This window comes from Necator americanus, chromosome IV (assembly GCF_031761385.1).
Source record: "Necator americanus strain Aroian chromosome IV, whole genome shotgun sequence".
In the NCBI taxonomy this organism is placed as follows: Eukaryota; Metazoa; Nematoda; class Chromadorea; order Rhabditida; family Ancylostomatidae; genus Necator; species Necator americanus.
The window spans coordinates 36,420,180-36,440,428 of NC_087374.1; the positions used below are offsets into that span (position 1 = coordinate 36,420,180).

The 20,249-nt window shown below is 40.2% G+C and overlaps 3 protein-coding genes across 5 annotated transcripts; 2 read left to right on the forward strand and 1 right to left on the reverse strand.

Moving 5' to 3' along the window:
• Nucleotides 1-632: 632 nt before the first annotated feature.
• On the forward strand, nucleotides 633-9,529 carry RB195_003808 (uncharacterized protein; the record flags this gene model as incomplete). The annotated part of the gene is made up of 15 exons (XM_064201617.1): nucleotides 633-683; nucleotides 757-803; nucleotides 4,124-4,240; nucleotides 4,306-4,342; nucleotides 5,437-5,568; nucleotides 5,635-5,704; nucleotides 7,156-7,284; nucleotides 7,508-7,569; nucleotides 7,636-7,770; nucleotides 7,824-7,916; nucleotides 7,975-8,112; nucleotides 8,246-8,302; nucleotides 9,164-9,246; nucleotides 9,313-9,382; nucleotides 9,443-9,529. 15 exons carry the CDS (start codon nucleotides 633-635, stop codon nucleotides 9,527-9,529), a joined length of 1,308 nt encoding a protein of 435 aa, XP_064057498.1.
• A 3,280-nt stretch (nucleotides 9,530-12,809) lies between these two features.
• Nucleotides 12,810-16,657, forward strand: RB195_003809 (uncharacterized protein; the record flags this gene model as incomplete). The annotated part of the gene is made up of 9 exons (XM_013442725.2): nucleotides 12,810-12,861; nucleotides 13,529-13,651; nucleotides 14,493-14,638; nucleotides 14,953-15,032; nucleotides 15,132-15,224; nucleotides 15,289-15,367; nucleotides 15,464-15,556; nucleotides 16,302-16,452; nucleotides 16,524-16,657. The coding sequence occupies 9 exons, from the start codon at nucleotides 12,810-12,812 to the stop codon at nucleotides 16,655-16,657; spliced, it is 951 nt and encodes a 316-aa protein (XP_013298179.2).
• A 1,203-nt stretch (nucleotides 16,658-17,860) lies between these two features.
• On the reverse strand, nucleotides 17,861-20,219 carry RB195_003810 (uncharacterized protein; the record flags this gene model as incomplete). 3 transcript variants are annotated; one of them, XM_064201619.1, is made up of 8 exons in its annotated part: nucleotides 17,861-17,870; nucleotides 18,032-18,150; nucleotides 18,208-18,295; nucleotides 18,374-18,480; nucleotides 18,544-18,717; nucleotides 18,792-18,939; nucleotides 19,855-19,990; nucleotides 20,189-20,219. In XM_064201619.1, 8 exons carry the CDS (start codon nucleotides 20,217-20,219, stop codon nucleotides 17,861-17,863), a joined length of 813 nt encoding a protein of 270 aa, XP_064057499.1. The 3 variants fall into 3 exon arrangements, with proteins under 3 accessions (XP_064057499.1, XP_064057500.1, XP_064057501.1); XM_064201620.1 differs by having other exon boundaries at nucleotides 19,855-20,016; nucleotides 20,189-20,211; XM_064201618.1 differs by lacking the exon at nucleotides 17,861-17,870 and having other exon boundaries at nucleotides 18,028-18,150; nucleotides 19,855-20,016; nucleotides 20,189-20,211.
• Between the last annotated feature and the right edge of the window lie 30 nt (nucleotides 20,220-20,249).

Consider the following 20,249-nt stretch of genomic DNA (forward strand, 5'->3'; position numbering starts at 1 on the left):
TTCCGTCTTTGGTCTCCTATTTTTATTATTATTATCATTCCCATCCTTCCGCTGTTAAGACACCGAAGATCCAAAAGGTACAAACCAAAAGGATTGGCTAATCAACTCGCGTGTGATGTCATTGCTTCAGGAGAATGTTCGGGAGAAAGTGATCCTGCACTGATCGGTCATCAGGCATCACAAAACGTGCTTCGTGATAGCTTTTTACGAAGTTCGTTTAATGACTACTTCACGAACGTCGTAAACGCATCTTCATGCATGATCCATGACCACACAAGTATCAATCCTTCGATCTCGAAGACGTCGTCGACCTGCAAGCCCGGAATCGAAGTCCACTAATTCAAAATTGCTAATCAAACTTTAAATTTTCTATGGAGTATAAGTAAACGCTCGGAATCTCATCCATTAGGCGGGACGGCCGATAAAGAGGAAAAATTCTGAGTTAAGAGTAGAAATGAGCTAAGGATACATTGCCTCCAACTTCAAGTTTCGAACCTCGCACATTTTTTTCATTAGAAGAGTGTGCTACAAGTGGTCGATTCAATACTTATCAGATCTTGATAAGATAAATGAAACTTTATATAAAGTGATGACCGCAGGAGTTCATTTCAGTTCGCCGATCCACCTCCCCAATGAGTAAGATGAACACTCCGACGTCTCGATCCATGAAAGGAAAAGCAAAAGTACGCAAAACTTCTGTAAAACTACCGTCAATGTTTTGGACGAAGCAATACACCCAACAAATACTTCGTTTAGACCGGGAATCTGCCGCCGGCTAGGACACCGAGACAAGTGACGGCACAGTAAGCTTTCACCTTTTTTTTACCTTACAAGTAAATGTACTTGAGTGAGAGTTATTTAGATCCTTACCGGCTACTTCTCTCTGCAATAATGTAACGAGTTGGAAAAACTTAAAGTTAAAAAATTGTCAAGATTGTTTTCTGAAAAGAATTGTTTGAAAACAGAAAAATTCACTTTTCTGCATTTACTGAAGGTTGAAAGTCAAAGCTTCAAAGAAGAAGTTCCAAGCTGTCCGTTTGCAAAAAGATGACAGTTGCACATTCAGTTCGCATGACGCTTTTGTGGAGCAAAAATTGGATTCTCCAGGTTTCCTCCTCCAAATGCAGCAATGTAATGAGGTTAAAGGTTGTAATAAGTGTAAAAACTGCAAATTTTCTGGCGTTAATCCATCCGTTTGGATGCGCCACCACATTCACTTCAATTCAGAATCGTTTGAGGTTTACGTGAGTGTGAAAATGCGTAACTTACCTTATTATTTATTTATTTTATGCTTATAAATATATACTTATTTATTTTATTACATTTATTTATTTTTTTTTATCCTCCTAAACAAGCCTGGTAACAATTTGTCGACCTCGGACGGATGAAAGGCTTGGTGAGCACTAAGTCGGATTCGAACCTCTGATCGAATCCGACCTGGCAGCGGAACCTTCAACCGGCTGCGCTACACCGACGCATTCACGCCAAAGTTCGGAGCGTTTTTAACTTTGACAGAAATTTTTGTTTCGGAACCTCTTCCCCCTCCACCCCCACAACTACGAAATAATGAGTAGGGAAGATAGACAACTCAAACAAAGGCGGTGATTAGAGCTTCTGATTTCGTTCCTTCACTGAACAAAATTTTTGCAAAAGAAGAAGAAAACCTAAAGTTGTACATGAAAGATCCACATCTCAATATTACACAGTTTTCAATAATTTATACTGAATAGAAATTGGTATTTTCCATTTGTGCCTCATCTAAGCGTTGAAAGAATCCAGGAAAGCCTGAAAGTAGGAAATTTGAACTTATCATTTAAGGACACACTTATAACCAAAGCCTCTAAATCAGTTATAAGATCCGAGTGATCAGAGATTTTTCAAGTTACTACACTTTTTTCACGCTCGAGCAAAAATCAAAATCTTAGCAAGTTTTCCATGACAGAAAAATGCACAGTGCTTTGAAAAGTCATCCAGATAATTGGATACAGGGTCTAAAAACTCTCTGTATGGAAAATTTCTCGTTTCCAGGTCTGGTCCTTTCAAAGTTTAGATAGGAAAAATCAAAATAGCAAACGCAAAATTTTCGAATTTTCGCATTTAAATTCTAAAAGCTAGGAGACTCCAAAGAATAATAATTCAAGAAGAAGAATTAATTATCAAATCTGACAGTTAACTGCTATTAAATTAAGTTGAATATTGTTCAAAACTATGTACTACTGAGCTATTAACTTTCTAGTTCAGTTCAATATTCCCCGATATTTTGTAAAAATTTGGAGCCGATAATCGAACCATCAGGTTCCGAAAGTCACCTTTTTGGAACAAGACGAGTTCTCAGCTTTTTTTTTAAATCAAGATAGTGTGCCAGTGTCGACTTCGTTTATTTCGTTCCTTCTTTTAATACTTTCATTTACTTCGTTTCTTCTTTTCTTTCCTTTTCCTTACTCCTCTTCTCCTTTTCCCTTCTCCTCTTCTTCTTTCTATCTCCTCACTTCTCATTTTCTCCTTTCTCTTTCCCTGTTTGGAAACATGTAATATTTGGCCATTATGTGCTTATTCCTGGAAATCAGAGATACGAAATTGGCTAATCACATAATCGGAGTGATTTTCTTTTTCACGAAGATTTCTTATTCGAAGCCGAGTAGATCGTCGCCCATATCGAAGTGGAATTATGTAGTTCCTTCCGAAGATAGAACCATTTTCATACCGTGGTTTCTCTAAGAAACTCTTCATGTTTAAAAATATTTCGAGCGTCCTCCTATGTTTCTTTATTTCTCTACTACACTCGAAAAAATATTTCGGAATCGTTCATTTTTCCCCCGTACGGGTCGCGATCTTCTTTAGCTCACAGAGAGCTCTAACTTTTTGCAAACTCACAGAATTCGAGACCTCTTTGCAGATCAATAAACCAAATAACAAATGACTACAATAAACAATATCTCAGCAACATGTTAAGGAGCAAAAACTTTCCAACGTCCTCTTTTATCAACGCAATAAACTCCCATTAGGTGCTAAATTCCCAGAGTGACACGCAGAGGTCTAATCGCAGGAAACTTGAAGCTGGCACAAAACTTCTTCATCACCTGTGATGTCGAGAAACTCTGAAAATAGTGGCTTCGTTTCTGGAAGGCGTTGATTGTGAATGGGACAGTGGTATCGTATTAATTGTTGAGATCAACTCCGCAACGTTGACGCCTGCCGTCATCGTCGACGACAACTGCACATAGTTTCAGGTTAGCGTGGGAGTTAAGAGAGAAATTGACTGGAAGTGAAAAAAATATTGTCTTACTAAGCGCATGGTGCTTTTATTACCTAAAACAAAATATTTGACACGACAACACATACGGTTCAAATTTTTCTTCAATGTAGATTTGATCTTCTTCCCACGCACGCGATGTTTCCTATCCGTACCATGATGCAAGGTTTCATGTCGCGTTAAATCCATTTGGAAGATTTTTTGAAAAAAAAAATGAAAAAAATGACAATTTTTAGAGGACTCTTAAGAGATTGAAATAAATAGGTTGTTTTTCACACCAATTATCTTAAGCCACATTTTGCGAATAATTGGTCATGCGAGGACATTAATATCTGAACTGGATCGTATAGGTAGAGGCGAAACGATCCACTCTTTCAATTTTAGTCTCTATCATTTCTCTTTTTGACTTTTTTAAAATAGCAAGTCTAATCACCATTGAAGATTACAACAACCGAACAATAGTTGATTTTGGATAAATAAATAACCCATAAATTTATAAATCTGAACTAACAGATTTACTTGTGCAACAAAACCGGGAAGATTAAATCCGTGGAATCCAATAGTTGTCATCACAAACTCAAGTATTTGTATCACATATATTTCACCTGCCTCTACGCGGATGGGTGGGTGTGGCACAGTGGGTAAGAGATTTGGCTGTGTCTGGTTGATCACTGGTTCGAAACCGAGGTGGAACTCACGTAGACCCTCATTTCCCGCGAGGTCGAGAATGCGTACCAGTAGTTGTAGTACTTGAGAGGATAAAAACACTTATTTGACACATCGAGTAGCCCTCACAAGTAATTGTGTGGGCTGCGCACGAATTCGAAAACGTGCACTTGTGCTAGTCTTATCTGTCTTATCCTTCATTAGGTCGCGAAAGGCAGACGTACCAGGATCTATGGCTCGTTCTCCAGCAGTTAACCCCGACGAAGTTCTTAGCGAACGAGATATTCGCATGAAAATCGATCCCAGTCTCATAAAATCATTGTAAGCAACTGAACTGCTTCAATCTACAAAGTAACTACATTTCAACTGATTTTACTTCCATTCAGAGTACGAAAGGCTACAGAACAACAGATAACAACACATGTACGTTTGATTTTTTCACGTGAAAAAATGTGTCTAAGCGAAAGTCACGAAAAAAATCCGTGTCTACAAAAAAAAGCTCGCTACTCCTAGGGTAAACGAGCGGTCAACATGGAAAAGCTACTCTGCATTCTTCCATCTCATCTCCCAACTAAAACCTTAAACTTAAATCAATCCATCACGACAGTGACGTTTAAAAGCACATCTAATAATGAAAGCTGTTTATTCAGATGCAATTCAATATTAAATAGTTGCAAAATTAGGTACTGATATTACTTTCTAAAATATTGGCAGTTGCTGCAGTGTTAGAGTTAGATACAAAGTGTTTCGTTGTGAACAAAGTTTCTACAACACCTCCTATCACCTTATTTGAATGAAATGGTTGTTTTTGTGTTGCTTTTCAAGGATTCAGGAGTAGAAAAATTACAGATTAACGAGATAAAATATTATAAATTAGTGAGGAAAGTAATCTGCAGCGTTCACATAATATTAAATAGCAAAAAGGCTACTTGAGCCTGAACATTTCAAATAAAGGGAACGAATTTTATCAGTAACTTAGATGTGAAAAAACTGCATTTAGTACGGTGATGAGCGCATCTTAAATAAATTTGGTCTTAGAGAAGTCGAAGCATTCAAAATTGCTACACTACCCCTCCTCTCAGCACAATTTCCTCTGCTATGTAATGGGACCTACACGGAAAGCACATATTCATTCACAAACATGAAACATAAACTTAGGGATCCATGGTGGCCACAAATGATGAAATAAGAGAATAATTATGGTAAAGAAAATGACAATTTTGATACACCTTAAACGACTTAATGACCCAGCACAAAAAAACAGAAAAAATTGCGAGCGTCCCATTATTTGTAAAGTTTCAAACGTCTAACAGGACCGTAGCACTCGCGGTTTTTCGCTAGAAGTTATAAAAGTAGGCGTAATTTACAGTTATCTTAACAGTTCTTGGGTAACCACCGAAAAAACTTCGCCAAAAAATCCCAAAAGGAATGAGTCCGCATAACCATCGCTCATGTACGAACACCTCAATTACTTTTCCTGAACACTCGTTATGATCCTCTGAGATACCAGCTTTTAGAAACGATCCACTGCTCGCACACCTCATGGTCGTCATCTAAAACCATCAAATGCACAAACAGTGCTGAAGTCAATAGAATTCATGGATTATCCTGAGTTCCTCGACAAACACTACCAAACTATAGAGCCAGGGGTTCGATAGGCCAAATATTGCTTTATTACTTCTAAATTCGCCTACTCCATCACTGTACTGTTTTAGGTCCACAAGATCCACTATACAATGGCAGAATACCAAGCTGTAATCCAAGATGCAAATCTGTTGCTATCATGTAGGTGATGGATTTACTCTAATGCTACTTCGGCCAGAAAAACAGGAAGCGAAAGGACTAAGTCTTCCTTTACGCAAAAATATCGAAATGTACCGGCTTGGAACCGACCTTTGTTGTTGTTGTGGAATTGTTCAAGGTATTCCTGAAGGGAACCAAAATGATTTAAAACGAGGTTGGCTGGAAGTGAAATGAATACCGGTTGACTAAGCGCACAGAAGGATTCTCCAACTAAACAGGAAGTCAACAAAAACTGCCTGCCGTACGCTTGGAAGCTACGGAGCATTTCACTGCAACCTGGATTTCACACTTTCTCCCTAAGCTTTTTTCAGCCAGAGAGTGCTGCGCTGCTAATGACAGTACAATTATAGATAAAATATTACCTCGAAGGGTCCCGTAGTGCTTCCAATGGATAATTTCTTGTCATCCGTGCAGTGATAAGGTCGCTTAGCGAAAACATACGACAAAATTGATTTCTCCGTCTGCCAACGACCAAGAGAGACAGTCGGTAACCCAATGATTGTCCGTACGTCCACAGCCTCGGCGCACCTGCTTGCCTCCGCAAACGTGGCATGTCGTTAGGTGCGTCGTAGGGGGATCCGATGCGACAAAGTTTTCTGCCACTTTTTTGAAAAAATTAAGAGGGATTGAGCGTGATCGCACTACATCCGTGAACCGCAATCTTGAACCCATTTATCCATTTAGACTTTAGCCTTCTTGTGATTCTCGCCTCGGTCGCCTTTCCTGACCAGAACTGAAAGCAGTGGCACTTTCTATAACTTTTTGCTACAGAATTAAATTTTTCCTTTCCCTAACAGTGCTTTTTTGAAGAAGTTTGAGTACTTTATTTATTATTTATTTATTCACCATAGAACGTGTCCCATTCTGTTCTACCGCTTCCAGGGCACCAATTTGACTTGATGTGAATCCCTATCTAGACTTAAAGAACATGTGTATCTCAAACCAACATTCAGTTTTTCGCAAATTGCTGTCTCACTCCTCATAAAGTTCTGATTCTCAACACCCTTTACCGAGATTAAAGGCATCACCCCACGAATCTGAGGTGGTACGGATTTCAGGTGGAGTATTCGTATGCCGAATCGTAGATTATGGAGAGGGGTGTGATTCCGTCCATTTCTTCCTAATTGCCGTAAAAAATGCCCCGGAAGATGCGGCGCGTGCACAAGGCTGGCGCGAGCGCGCCAGTCGAACTCCTTGTAGAAAATAGTGCGCTAGAACGCCCGAAGCCGTATCTTCCGAGTCGTTTTTACCGCAACTAGGAAGAAATGGACGAAATGACCCCCCCCCCCCCCTTCCATAGTCTAAGGTCCCGTGTACGAATAATCCACCTGGAATCCGTACCACCTCGGATTCGTGGAGTGATGCCTTTAAGTGTAGTTAGATCTTTTTTTTTTACCTCCGCTCAGTTATTACTCCACACGTTTGTTTTTCAGCCGAAAAAACACTGATTGATGTAGATCCACCGGTGACCATTGTGGGCGATATTCATGGGCAATTTAACGATCTCATCAACATGTTCCTACTCATAGGACGGCCTCCGGAGAAACGATATTTGTTCTTGGGTAAGACGTACAATGTTAACGTTTATTTCTTGGGAAAAAGCAAATTCCCAAGTTCAGCTGAGTTTTTAAACTCTTCGGTTCAGGTAAAACTTTTTCTGATGTAGGCACAGATTGCGTCGCTTGGAAATTTTCTACTTCGGCACCGAGTTATAATAATTTGGGCCAGTAGAGATAATGTTGAACTGAATTAAACGAGAAGTTAACTTCCAATTCTTTTTTTCAGGAGATTACGTAGATCGCGGAATGATGTCTATAGAATGTATGATGCTGCTGTTAGCGTACAAAGTTCTGTTGCACTTTTAAATTCCCCAAAATACACCCTGAAACGTCCCCATCATCACAAAAATTTAGGTCTGCTATCCCGCTTCCGTCTATCTTTTACGGGGAAACCACGAATGCGCGCGAGTAAACAAGAAGTACGGTTTTTGGAACGAATGTCTCAGTCATTTGGGTGACAAGGGCGAAACAGTATGGGCTATGTTTCAGGTAGTGCTCACAAATTATCGAAATCACAATATTTGTTGATCCAGCTGATTCAGAGATGCTTCAATAACATGCCTGTGTCAGCATTAGTGGCAACAAAGATTCTTTGTATGCATGGCGGTTTGTCACCAAGCTTGGAGTCACTTGATGTAAGGAAACAAAAATTTGAGGAATCGAACAGTTGATAGGATAAGATATTTATCTCAGGACGTGAGGAACACCACCAAACCCGTCCGAAACCCTTTTAGAGGAGTCATTAACGACATGTTATGGGCGGATCCCGATATGAGCATTCTCGACTGGCGCACGAGCTCTCGCGGCTCCGGATTTGCATTTGGAAGTCATGTGAGCAATTTTAGTTCGAACTTATTCTCTATAAGTAGACTGTAACTGTAAGCAAACATTGTGGGATTTCCTGCTATATAAAAAGCTGGTTGGTCGGATAAAGGAAATGTAAAGAAATATACACTCTTTCCAGGTCATCGACGATTTTTGTGAACGCTTTGGGCTGGAACTCATCGTACGCGCACATCAGGTACATGTAGAGAGTGGCTGTCCAATTATTTCTCCAACAGAAAACGTTTCTGAAGAGGACCTCGCTGAAATTCCAACTGTTTCCTTAGCGAAACGCTGCAGTTTGAAAAGAGTACCGCAACGGTGCGATCGCTGAAAAAAAACAAGAATATATTGTTTATAAATCATGTTGTACATCAACAACCATCACTTTTCCCTGCACCTCGCGAGTCTCTTTTGCAACTTTTGCAGCTTCTCACAAAAATGAGTGAATTAAAATTTCCTTTCTGTATTATCTCTGTAGGTAAGTCCACATCATACACTTAGTTGATACTAAAAGTATACGGAATGATGTTTTCCAAGCCTAGCATGTATTACCCGGGTTTTACTTCCAAGATTTGTGGAAAAAGGCATATTGGAAAAAGGTTACTTGATGTAAACCAGCAGTGAAAAGTGAGCAGAAAAATCTCATTCATTTATTTGTGTACAAATTAATAAATTAATCATGTTTACTTCTAGCTTGGATTGATGGAAAGGTTACTGCCAATAATTTCTTACGCAAATCATTTCCTACTAGTTATTCAAGGAATTTAATCGCTACTCCATAATAGGGCCCGCAAAGCGGATTTTTTTGTATTTGATTGGAAACCAGTCAGAAGGACTTCTGGGGAACGCAATAATAATCATTAATTAGTGATGCATTCCACAAAAGTGGGAATTATTTGTCCTCAAATAAGCATCAGAATGGATGGTGCAGGCAGGGAGGAAATTACAGATGAACCAATATGTCTACACTTAATAACTCGAACATCTATACCGTAATCAGTGCCTTTCCAAAAAAATTTATGTGACGAGTATTAATAAAATCTTTTTCTAATTTCAGATGTGCCTCGACGGCTTCTGGGTGACTCCAAACAGACGACTTCTCACATTATTCTCTGCCCCAATGTATTGCAATTTATATAGGCTAGGACATTTTTCTGAATTTAATACAAGGATTAGTGAACAAGTAAAAATTTCGTTTATTTACAGGAATGCCGGCACAGTGCTCGATGTCGATGAAAACTTGCGCTGCCAGCTTATATCCATGGTTCCAGAATCGGTACGGTTTATCAAATCGTGTTGAAAAGACTGGAGAGACTTTCATCAATCGTGATTCCAGAGAGGTTGTCATGATCGTATAATGCGCCAGAATCGACTTTGGGATGAAACCGTTGACTTCATACTTGAACGTCCGATGACGCAGTAAAAACACGACAAACGCATTTATTTCTAAGTTTAACTCAAACATTTACTTCCTAATGAACAGAGTTCTTGATTCGAGAAACTCTGTAGTTCTTTTTTAAACTTTTATTGTTAGCTCTGGACTTATATCAAGAACAGCAAATAAATCTTTTAATGTTTTCCAGACAAAAGCAGTGAAACATATGAGGAATGGAGAGTGGAAATTAAATTTAAAAAAATAGCGGAATAAAACGATTGCATATAAGGCTGTTAAAAAATTAAAATTCAAAAGATAGAGCATGTCATAAATACGCTAGCAATTTGACTGGAACGATAACATTACCATCATGTGGACCTCATCGTTGACACTGAGGTTGAAATGAGGGCCGTTCACCCGAATTTATCCTGACAAATCCCTATCTTTGGTGAAACTAATTATTTATATGGGAAATAATCTCAAGCAGCCCATGAGTATTATCTTTTAGAACGCATACATTGCGACAGTACAGTTGGATGAGTGAAAAGAAAATTTTCTGGGTCATGTCACAATTATTATCCTTATCCGGCATAGTACAATCCATGACCACTTTTTTAATCTAGCGGAGATTCACGGAAGTAGAGGAGCACTGTATTGGTAATTCATGCAAGAAATCCCGACAAGGATAAGGCGATTCGAGATTTCTACACGCGCCGCATTCGCGGGCGAGTGGTCGAGAATCAATGAGTTCTCTTCAGCTTATTCATTTATATGGAGAAAAAGTGATTAAAATGAATAGACTGGTGAAGGAACCGTACACAAGGATGGCGCCTCTAATGTACCTCGTAGAAACCGTGCAGATACGGTAAATTCTTCCACCACTGGATACGTTCACTTTATTGTGCTACGGTTATATTATATTATATAAAATATAAATGTAATTGGGATGATTATAGGGAGCTACATCTCTTCTCCAAAACGTCACAGTACCTAAATAAAAATAAATACATTAAAAGACTACCCAAAGCTTGAAAATATTCTGAGAAATAGTGTTTCTGCACTACTACTACTACTACTGGATCAGCATCACTCAAATTCAGATTCATTTTTTCTATCGATTGCCTACCTTTTAGGAATGGAGCTATTGCTTATAGTTGAGTCATCCTTCAAAATTTACGGTTCTCTCAACTGTAATCATCAAAAAATGCTGAAGACCCTGCGAGGAAATCTACTACGCTGAGCCCCATTGTTTGCGTCCAACGTTGCCAACACAACTAAAGAACGAAGGATGCAATCGCTTCCCGACACTACAGCGTAGTTTTGAGTCGATAATGCTCTACTGATTGTCCAGGACACAGAAGATTACACCACAGACACTTTATCACTGTCACCTACATTTTCACTTACTTTTCTCTATACATACATATCTTTTTTTTCTTTTCCTGTTGATCCACAGATCGGAATCAGCCTCAATTCCGAGAGATAGGGAGACAGAAGGGAGAGCAAGGACGAAGAATGAATGAAAATAAGAGAGAAAGAGCGGCAGAAATCAAGAGAGAAAAGCAAGAGATAATATTTATATAGATTATTTTAGAGATAATTTTTACAATTTTGGCGTCATTTCTGAGTTATTTCCTTTCAAAAATACTTTACGTCCTTCGACTTTTCTGCAGCATTTGCCATAATATCTTATGTCGATATTTTGTTCTAACTGAGAATAACGTCATTTTACAGCGCTTAGGAAAGAGCAGAGACTAAGAGTAGAGACCACCGAACGCTCTTCTAGTGTAAAACTCCACTGAGAGATGTTCAAAGGTAACCGATGATTGAACAAGAATCCTAGCGTTTGACTAGATAGATTTACTTAAAGACATCACCCACGAATCTGGAGTGGTGTGGGTTTCACGTGGGTTATGCCTATACTGAGTCGTAGATTATGGAGAGAAAGGTGATTCCGTCTATTTCTTCCTACTTACAGTAAAAAACGACACCGGAAGATACGGTTTCGAGCGTTCCGGTGCGCTACTTTCTACGACAAGATCGGTTGGAGCGCGCCAGCCTTGTGCACGCGCCGAATCTTCCAGGCCATTTTTTACGGCAAAGAAGGAAGAAACGGACGGAATCACCCTTCTCTTCATAATCTACGACCCCGTATACGAATACTCCACCTGAACGTCAGATTCGTGGGGTGATGCCTTTAATACCTCATGTCATGTCACGTAGCATAAGGTTTTTATAAATGTGATAAATGACAATGATTTTATAAATGATAACAAGGAATACAAGGGAACAAGACAGAACGGTAGAACAGAGAAACAACAAAGAGAACAAATAGAACGGAGGTACGAGACAAGTAAAACTGAGATAGTGCAGAAGACGAGAAATGAATTGAAAATGCAAATTAAATAAGGAAAACAATGGAAGAACAAATATTTATAAATATAAATATAACAAGAAGAACAGAAGTGGTCAGAGGAAGAAGAGAGAATACAAATGCCAGATAAGATCCAAAAACCCCACCATCCCTTAATTTAAAATTAAAATTAAATTTAAAGAAGTTCATTCCTTACTCTTAAATCCGAAGATGATACTCCCCTTACTTTCATGTATTACGACTTATTGTGATTTTCTTCTCGTCTCTTTTATTGTAAGTTCGTGGGAGACCGTATAGCATCCATTTTCTAGGTTCTTTCTAGAAGGCAGCAGTAATTATCTGCTGCACCACTGAACTTAGTAGCGCGTTAGCACTGGGGCAGAGGGCGCAGCATCCCGCAGCCGGGTGTAGAAGCGAGTGTCGATTAGAATGGAAAGGATGCATGTGCACATGAAGTCATTTGGTGTCTGTCCTCTACCGTACACAATTCCGTTTTGATACGTGCTCGCTTTTTGGAGATTTCGGACTGCGAAATACCGGGGGTGATTCACACACAGTGCGTTCTTTGATAGCCAGAACTGTTGGTTATCCTTCCGTTCTTCTGCTGACCCAGAAAATCCGCCCATGATGCGCTGGAAGTTTTCATAGAAATGCATTTCAATTATTAACAGTCGATACCTATATTCTCCTGAGGTTACCTGCAGAGTCTACGGTTTGGTGTTTATTGAGCGTCCGCAACTGTCAACTGTAACCATCAAGCCGTAGCTGTTGTGAACTTTGCGGGCAGCCTGGATGGGGTTTCGATTTCTTAAGTCTTGGTCGAGGCAGACAGTTTCTTTGTGCATCACGTGCGCAGCATGTGACTATATCGGGGCTGTTCATTGTCTTTACATATGAGTTCTGTGCGAATTCAACTTTGCTACATACATAGTTTTGCTTTCTTTGCTTTCAGCGATGTCACTTGCTGGACAAATAGCTGTGGTAACCGGAGCATCAAGGGGAATAGGTACGTCATTTTTTCTCTTCACCCCAACTCGCTTCAAGGACTCTCAAAATGTGTACTTGTCAGAAGGATGTCTTTACTCGATAAATAGTTCTGCTTTAATTCCTTGTGTCACAGCATATCCAATTTTCCATATTTTTCGGATGAGCAACTCTGCGAACCTTCAACTTTTCTATTCTCTGGGTGTTCGCTTTCATATCAATGCAGTTTGTGACATTTACTTTTCTATTTGTAAGTGGATATCCTCGCCAATCATTATCTGTGGCAGAAGATTACTAAAATTTGGAACTTGAATTTATTTACTTATTGAAAACACCTGCAGGTGTGCCATAAAACAGAAAAAAAGATGGAACAGAGCTCACTAGAATTTCGCCTTTTTTACACAAGACTGACCCTTCAAAGCATGGGGGTGGTGGGTTGGCAGGTCATTCTCCTGCTACAGAAGGTGAGAAATCCTCACGAATGAATTACGATGGGACTGTGCGTGCGTACGTCGCAACCTCGTCTTTTTAAATCATACTTTGTTTTCTCCGCAGATCGTTTCAACCTGTATTGACGAAATGACCGAACAAATCTTTCCAGCAGTAAAACCTCCATATTCCTCAGTTTTAATTTTATGTGGAAGAGGTACTTCAAATGAACTTCTGTATTTGTTGAAATTCTCATTTAGGACGAGGCGTTGCGTTGCAGTTGGGTGAAGCTGGAGCTACTGTTTATATCACTGGCAGGAAGCCAGCCCAAAGTGGCGCTGCTACAGACAATTATCTGCCAACCTTGGAGAAGACAGCCAAAGGTAGTAATTGTCACTGTGATGTGATTTGTGAGTCAGTTTTGTGCTGTGATACGAGTAGAACAAAGACTGAGACATTGTTCAACCCATCAACGAAGTCCTGTGACTTCCTCTAATGAGCTGTAAATATACAGTGAACTATCGCTGTGTAAGTATCCAAACTGCGTTGACTAATTTATCTCATAGTTCGATGGTACAGAAGGTTGGATGTATTTTGATTGCTATTCTGAGACCTATCCACTAGAGTGTACGTGTAGTCGCTTCCGCTAAAAACCTGGATATCTCATGATATGCATATTCAGTTTAGGTGAACCTCACCCAGTCCCAGCGCCTCACGTTGTTGATCACTGAAATGAAGATAGGAAGAAGAAAAAACAGAAAAAAACTATTTTAATTGCGCCTACTCATATCTGACTTTTGTTTTGCGACACTAGGAACTCATGCACTTTCTTAGCTTGCTACATTATCTGGCCTCTATTGTACATCTATTGAATCTGCATAGTCGTCCAAGCAAGGACACAGTCTCTGCTGGACGCATTCCTGTGTTGACTACACGGTTGTGGCGAAGGCGAGGACGTTCAGATGGCCTATCAAAGCAGCGGAACTTGATCGGTAGCTTGCTTCGCCGCGGATAGTTGACGCCAAGCCGAACGCGTTCGCCAATGACAAGGGGTATAACTTATCATAAGTTTCCCTTTGTCCTTGCATAAATGTAAAAGTTTCCTGAAAACGCGCCTTCTCGAGGTCCCCAATTATGGATTGTTATCATTTACTGTTTGTTTTCAAAACCTGATATACAACAGTACTTGAAATGTGGGATGCTTCTGCGCTATTTTATTTTCAGAGATAACGGAACGTGGTGGAAAGGGAATTCCAGTGTACGTTGACCATTCGAATATGGATGAGGTTAAAGAGTTCTTCTCGAAGCTAGAACAAGATCACAACGGACAGTTAGACATTCTTGTTAACAACGCTTATGCTGCTGTAAAGGTAATTAATTTGTCATTTGTCATTCCTAAAGACAATCCGAATTAAGAAATATCATCTTTAACAAAAGTTTGTGTAATTACCTATTAGTAACAACCACGCATTACAATTTATGTACGGGGTCTGCTCGAAGTAGTTGCGCGTGGTATCAGGTGACCACTTGACACTTAACGGTAGACTTACGTAAGTTAGGTTTCAAATTACCACGCAAGTAGGAGTGAATCTGTAACCTCTTTTATACGGTCTGCATAAACTTTGACTCGGCTTTGTTACTCTTGCTTGCAATTACCCGAGAATTCTCACATCTTCTGCTCCAGACAATCATGGAAACAGCAGGGAAGCCATTCTACGAGTGCCCTCCTGATATATGGGATGAAGTCAACAATGTGGGATTGAGGTAAATTGACAACCCTTTTTTACCTGCATGATGTTCGCTTTATAATTGTTCCGATTTTCTTTAAAATGAGAATTTGTGGAATGGTTATGTCTTATTTAGGAACCATTACTACTGCTCTGTATACGCATCTAGAATCATGGTGAAGAACGGAAGCGGACTCATCGTGAACATTAGCTCAGCAGGCGGTCTGAGGTACTCGATACAGAATATTCTGTTTATCTTCTTCTCCATCTCTGATTGAGGACTTCACTTTCAGGTATCTATTCAATATACCATATGGAGTAGGAAAGGAAGCGCTGGATAGAATGTCCGCAGATATGGCTGTAGAACTAAAGGTATGCTGCCTACAACCTATAAGGATGTGCCTCTTCCCATTTCCGATATTTAAGCGGTCTGTTTTGAGAAGATTGCATCCTTTTATTCCTTTACAGCCCAAAAATGTATGCGTTGTGTCGTTATGGCCAGGTGCAGTACGAACAGAAATGGTGACCAATATGATGTCCTCGCCAGCAAAAACAAACGAGGTGTTTTCTTTTGACTCTAATTGTTGTTTTATTCACATCGTCGAACAATGTTGCGAGAAAATTAACTAATTTTCTTCTTCGTCTTGAAGCAGCTGCAGAGAAAACCTTGATTGAAACTTTACGATCTTGCTATTTACGAACTTTACGAAGTAGACGGACAGCCTACCTACAGTTTTGATCAGAGATGAGCAAGAAAAGATCTCTTTTCAGCTTATTCCATGGAGTACATACTAAGGACGAATGATTAGAGAACTTTGGAAATACATGTGGTTAAATTTTAATCGTTTGTCTGCTAACTTGCTTTCTTCCGCGCGGTACTTATATCAACTTCAGTTTTTCTCGGTAAAAGGTCACAGTCAGGTGCGTTCCCATGCGCCATCCACTATTTGCACTATTTGATTTTATTGATTTTCAACCGCCTACACCGAAGTGAGCCATAAACAGAATAAGTCAGGTAGTTTTCGGGATGTACGTGTTGCATATGTTGATTGCGGCCATGACAATAATTCTCCACAAAAGGTAGAACGTAACGTTTTATGACGAGCGCTGCACAAGTCATTCGGTTCGCCGTATCGCCAACACCTACCCCACATCTCTCTCAACCCCTCCCACGCATTATATCTAATCTGCAAAAATTCCTAATTTTGTGCGGACGGATAATCCTAAGCGGAAGAATTTGTGCCGGCCAATTAACGATAAGCAACACTATTCGATAGCTAGCTTGGAGTAACATCTATTCTTATAGCTCGCCAATGTCTTTAAAGATGGCGAAACTATAGAATATCCCGGTAAAGCCATTGTTGCTATAGCATCTGACGACCGAAGAATGGAGAAGACTGGACGAACACTAATAACAGCAGACATTGGCAACGAGTACGGTTTTCTAGATACTGACGGTAAGTTATGAACTTATTATGGTCGTTATGAGAGTTAAAACAGAATTAGGGATGACATTTATGGATTCTAGGTCGCAAGCCGCCGAACCTTCGCAGTCTCTCGTATCTGCTGTCTCATACAGGCCATACACAGGCTGCACAGTGGGTACCATCGTGGGTGAAGATACCTGGATGGTTTCTTTGGGCCGCTTCGAGTCGCTTATGATAGAAAGATCTTTGGTGATATATTTATACTATGGAAGCTTAATAAAAATGACGAAAAATGCTGCGTAAACACAATAAATGTTTGCGTATTCGCAGATAGTGCTGCAAAAAAAGAGGAGAGAAAGAATTTCTTAACGAACCTCACCGAAAAAGTTGTATTGCGCGCTGCAGTCCTGATAGGCTTGCGGTTATAAACGATGTGCGATACAAAAATGAGGCTAGATTAAGACGGCTGAATTGATTGTTGACTCCTAGCTGAGTAGTAAAACCTGCCCTACCCCATCCTCTCCAAAAAAGAGATCTCTACTGCTCCAGTATCTACTGAAGCAGCAGTGATTCTGCTTTCTGAAAATTCCCCTCAATTTTCGTCAGCACGACTAGTTCCCTTGCACTGCAATTAACCTCACGGATGAAAGTGATATCTTGTTTTCACCACATTGTTAATTCAACTAGGTTCATCATCCAGGAAAAAGTAGAAGAACTATGCAGTTAGAGTTTTTTTTTATTAATTTTATTTCTTCTCCTCTCTTGACGTATTACTCGGATTAACGATGAAATCGAAGAATTAGCCACTACGCGCAGTGCCTTGAAGTGTACAGGTAAAGACGTGTGGATATAGAAACAAATGACTAGATCAGATTTATCAGAGAAACCACAGTCACACAGCCCTAATCTGCAAACCAATTACATAAAATGGATTTCAGAACCGAGACTTTCAGAATAACTCTGCAGTTGTTAACCCATGAGAAACTAACAGTACCGATGAGGAAGACTTAACTCATTTCTCAAAGTAAAACGGATGAGACTTAGTAGAACTAAAAGAATGAGCTTAAAAACGAATGAAGTACCGGCAATTCTTAGGAAAAGGAAAACTCTGCAAATCAATGCAAGAACAGCTCTGAAATTTTCGTAGGATATCTTTGTGAGTTAAGAAACATGGTAACTCACTGTGCAAAGATTATGTGAAATGCTCCTATCAAAACTGACGGTGCTGCTTTGAAACATCTCCATGACCCTTATTTGAAACAATACAATTCCCCGTAACAATCATGTTTAATTTTGGCGCCAGGTCAAATATGACCGCCTTATTAATACATTCATTTAATGAATAGCAGCATAAGCACAGAGTTAAAACGGTGGTTTCAAATATGCAACAGGTCACTATATTCATCATCTATCAGAAGAGTCGGATCACATCTTTCGACTAGCTTTCACTGCAAAAGGGGGCTAATAAATTCCTCTTACCTAGTTCGCATACGTAAACACAAACCCTCCTACAAGTTCTCAAGAATTTTCAATATACATGAGCACGGCGTAGGCAACAAGGAATAAGATAGAGGAAAATCGAATGCAAAAAAAGTAACAAGAAATTCACTTGTTTGTCGTCCGTGAATCAAGGCCATGAGAGGATACTATCTCACGAGTAAGGTTGTTGATATGTCGAAACCGATCAGGTCCGAGGTGTATACCTCCATACCATCGGGAGACGACTACCTAGGAACGAAAGCTGTAAAACGAAACACGACAAAGATAATGTGACAAGAGATGTACGAGAACGTTATCTGCATTCATCTTATCCAACAGATCCAGCATTTTTGAGCTGGCCCCAGTCTCACCATCATCGAAACAGTCATGCAATCTGGAAACGGTGAGTACCGATAACAAATCCACTACTCTGGAAACGAATATGGCGGAAAAATTTGTATATCACATTTACCGTATTTCACGTCCTTCTCTTATTTCTTTTATTCGATACGCATACATGTTATGTGTTGCTCTACTGATCTTGGAGTTCTCCATGAGACGATTGAGAACCAACGTGACCTTGAGCAGAAATAAATTTGCACTTTTCAATTTGTGATGGGTTACTTGGATATCTATCCTCACCTCGTTCTTGTTAAAAACTCTTGCAAGATGAGCTTGAAAGTGGCTCTTGCGATCTGTTAAGACCTCCCCGTGAAAAATAGTTGGCACTAGATCCAGTGGACAAGAGGATGGCTCGACCGACACTGTGGGACCAAAGTCTCGACTTTCAATCTCTCTGTTTTTCTGGCCCTTCGCCTAAACTCACTGCTGTATTTCACTCATCTCAGGCGCAGAAAAGAATGCAGAAAAGCCGGAATGTGGGGTCAAACCTCAAGGAAGTTTTTGATTGCCATTACCCATGTGTAAATGATTGGTGAACCAAGATTTTCCAACCAAGCTTCATTTAGTGAATCTTCTAATTCTAATCTATCGCTTCTTGATAGAGACGGACCACTTAACTCATAAATAGCGGGCTCTCTGCAAAAGAAGACTATAAAATTAAAATCAACAGAAATGTTCATGACAAAGTTCAGGGTTCACAAATCTATCGTGAACTTCAACTTTTCAATGCTGAATGATATGTGGTATAATGACAGCAACTTTCACCTCCGTCATTGACGAACACAACAATGATGAGTTGTACCGATAAAATGAAGTCAAAATAAAGGATGCGCAATCGTAGGCGGTGGGTGCAGAAGGAGCGGCGACAAATGCGTTGACGAAACGACGGCGACTTGAAAAGAGTGTCGTCGTTTTAGAGCAGGCGTAAAACGAATGGTTATGACGTCCATGGCAACGCTTCGCGTCCTCGGTGAAGGTATGCAGTGAGCTGCCTCCACAGTCTCCACTGTAGGCGTGCAGCTCAGTGCAGTCACCGAAGATGCGAGAGATCACACCGGTACCACTCGTTTCACGCTGACAGCACATTTCAAGTCAGTTCTAAATTTCCCGAAGACTGGTGCAGTTGGGTAAGCGCCTGTGCAGGGCACTGCAGTCCAAGTGGAGTTAGTGAGGGGTCCCACTTTGAACGCAACTGCTAGCTCCAGCAGAACCGTTTATGTAACTGCACCAGGCTTCGCCCCGTTTTGGCCCGACCATATCAACGATTTCGTCAAGACCGCTCGAAATAGAAGACAATTTGAATCTTTTTTATTTCGTGCATGAAACTTTGGCAAAACAGCTCCGAGCAATGAAGGAAAGACAGGTTTCCGACGTCGTTCAGACTTCATAGACTGGATGTCGTGGATTTTCTAGCGGACTCAACCTCCCATCAAAGTATGACTCAAAATCCACGTCCCAATTTCAAATTACGTTGTGTTTCACTGAGAACTATAGTACTTTCAATGTGCGACTTTGTTATTTGTTTATGTAATGAAGAAGCCGGCGACTCACTCTGAGGGATACCTTTCCGGTAGCTTAACATGCAGCCGCACATCCCCATCGAATGCTATGCGGACTTTGTTCTCGCTCTCAAACGTTATCAGGTCGCCGAATATTGATTCCAATACCTCGAGTTCTGTTCGCTGAACTTCAGCATCTTCCATAAGAAGAATTCTAAAAAAACAATCAAAATAGTGGGGGGGGGGGGGGCAAATTACCAGAACGCAGAGCAAAACGACATTCGTCCGAGGGTGGTCACATTGTATTGACATGACTTCATCGATTTATGGCAGGGTTGGGCGGGAATTCCATAAAGGGGTCTATAAATAGGTAGAAGAAGGCATACCGTCGTCTTTCAATCCAACGCATTGCTGCATGGCGGATTCGGAAGTTGCGGACGAGTTCTG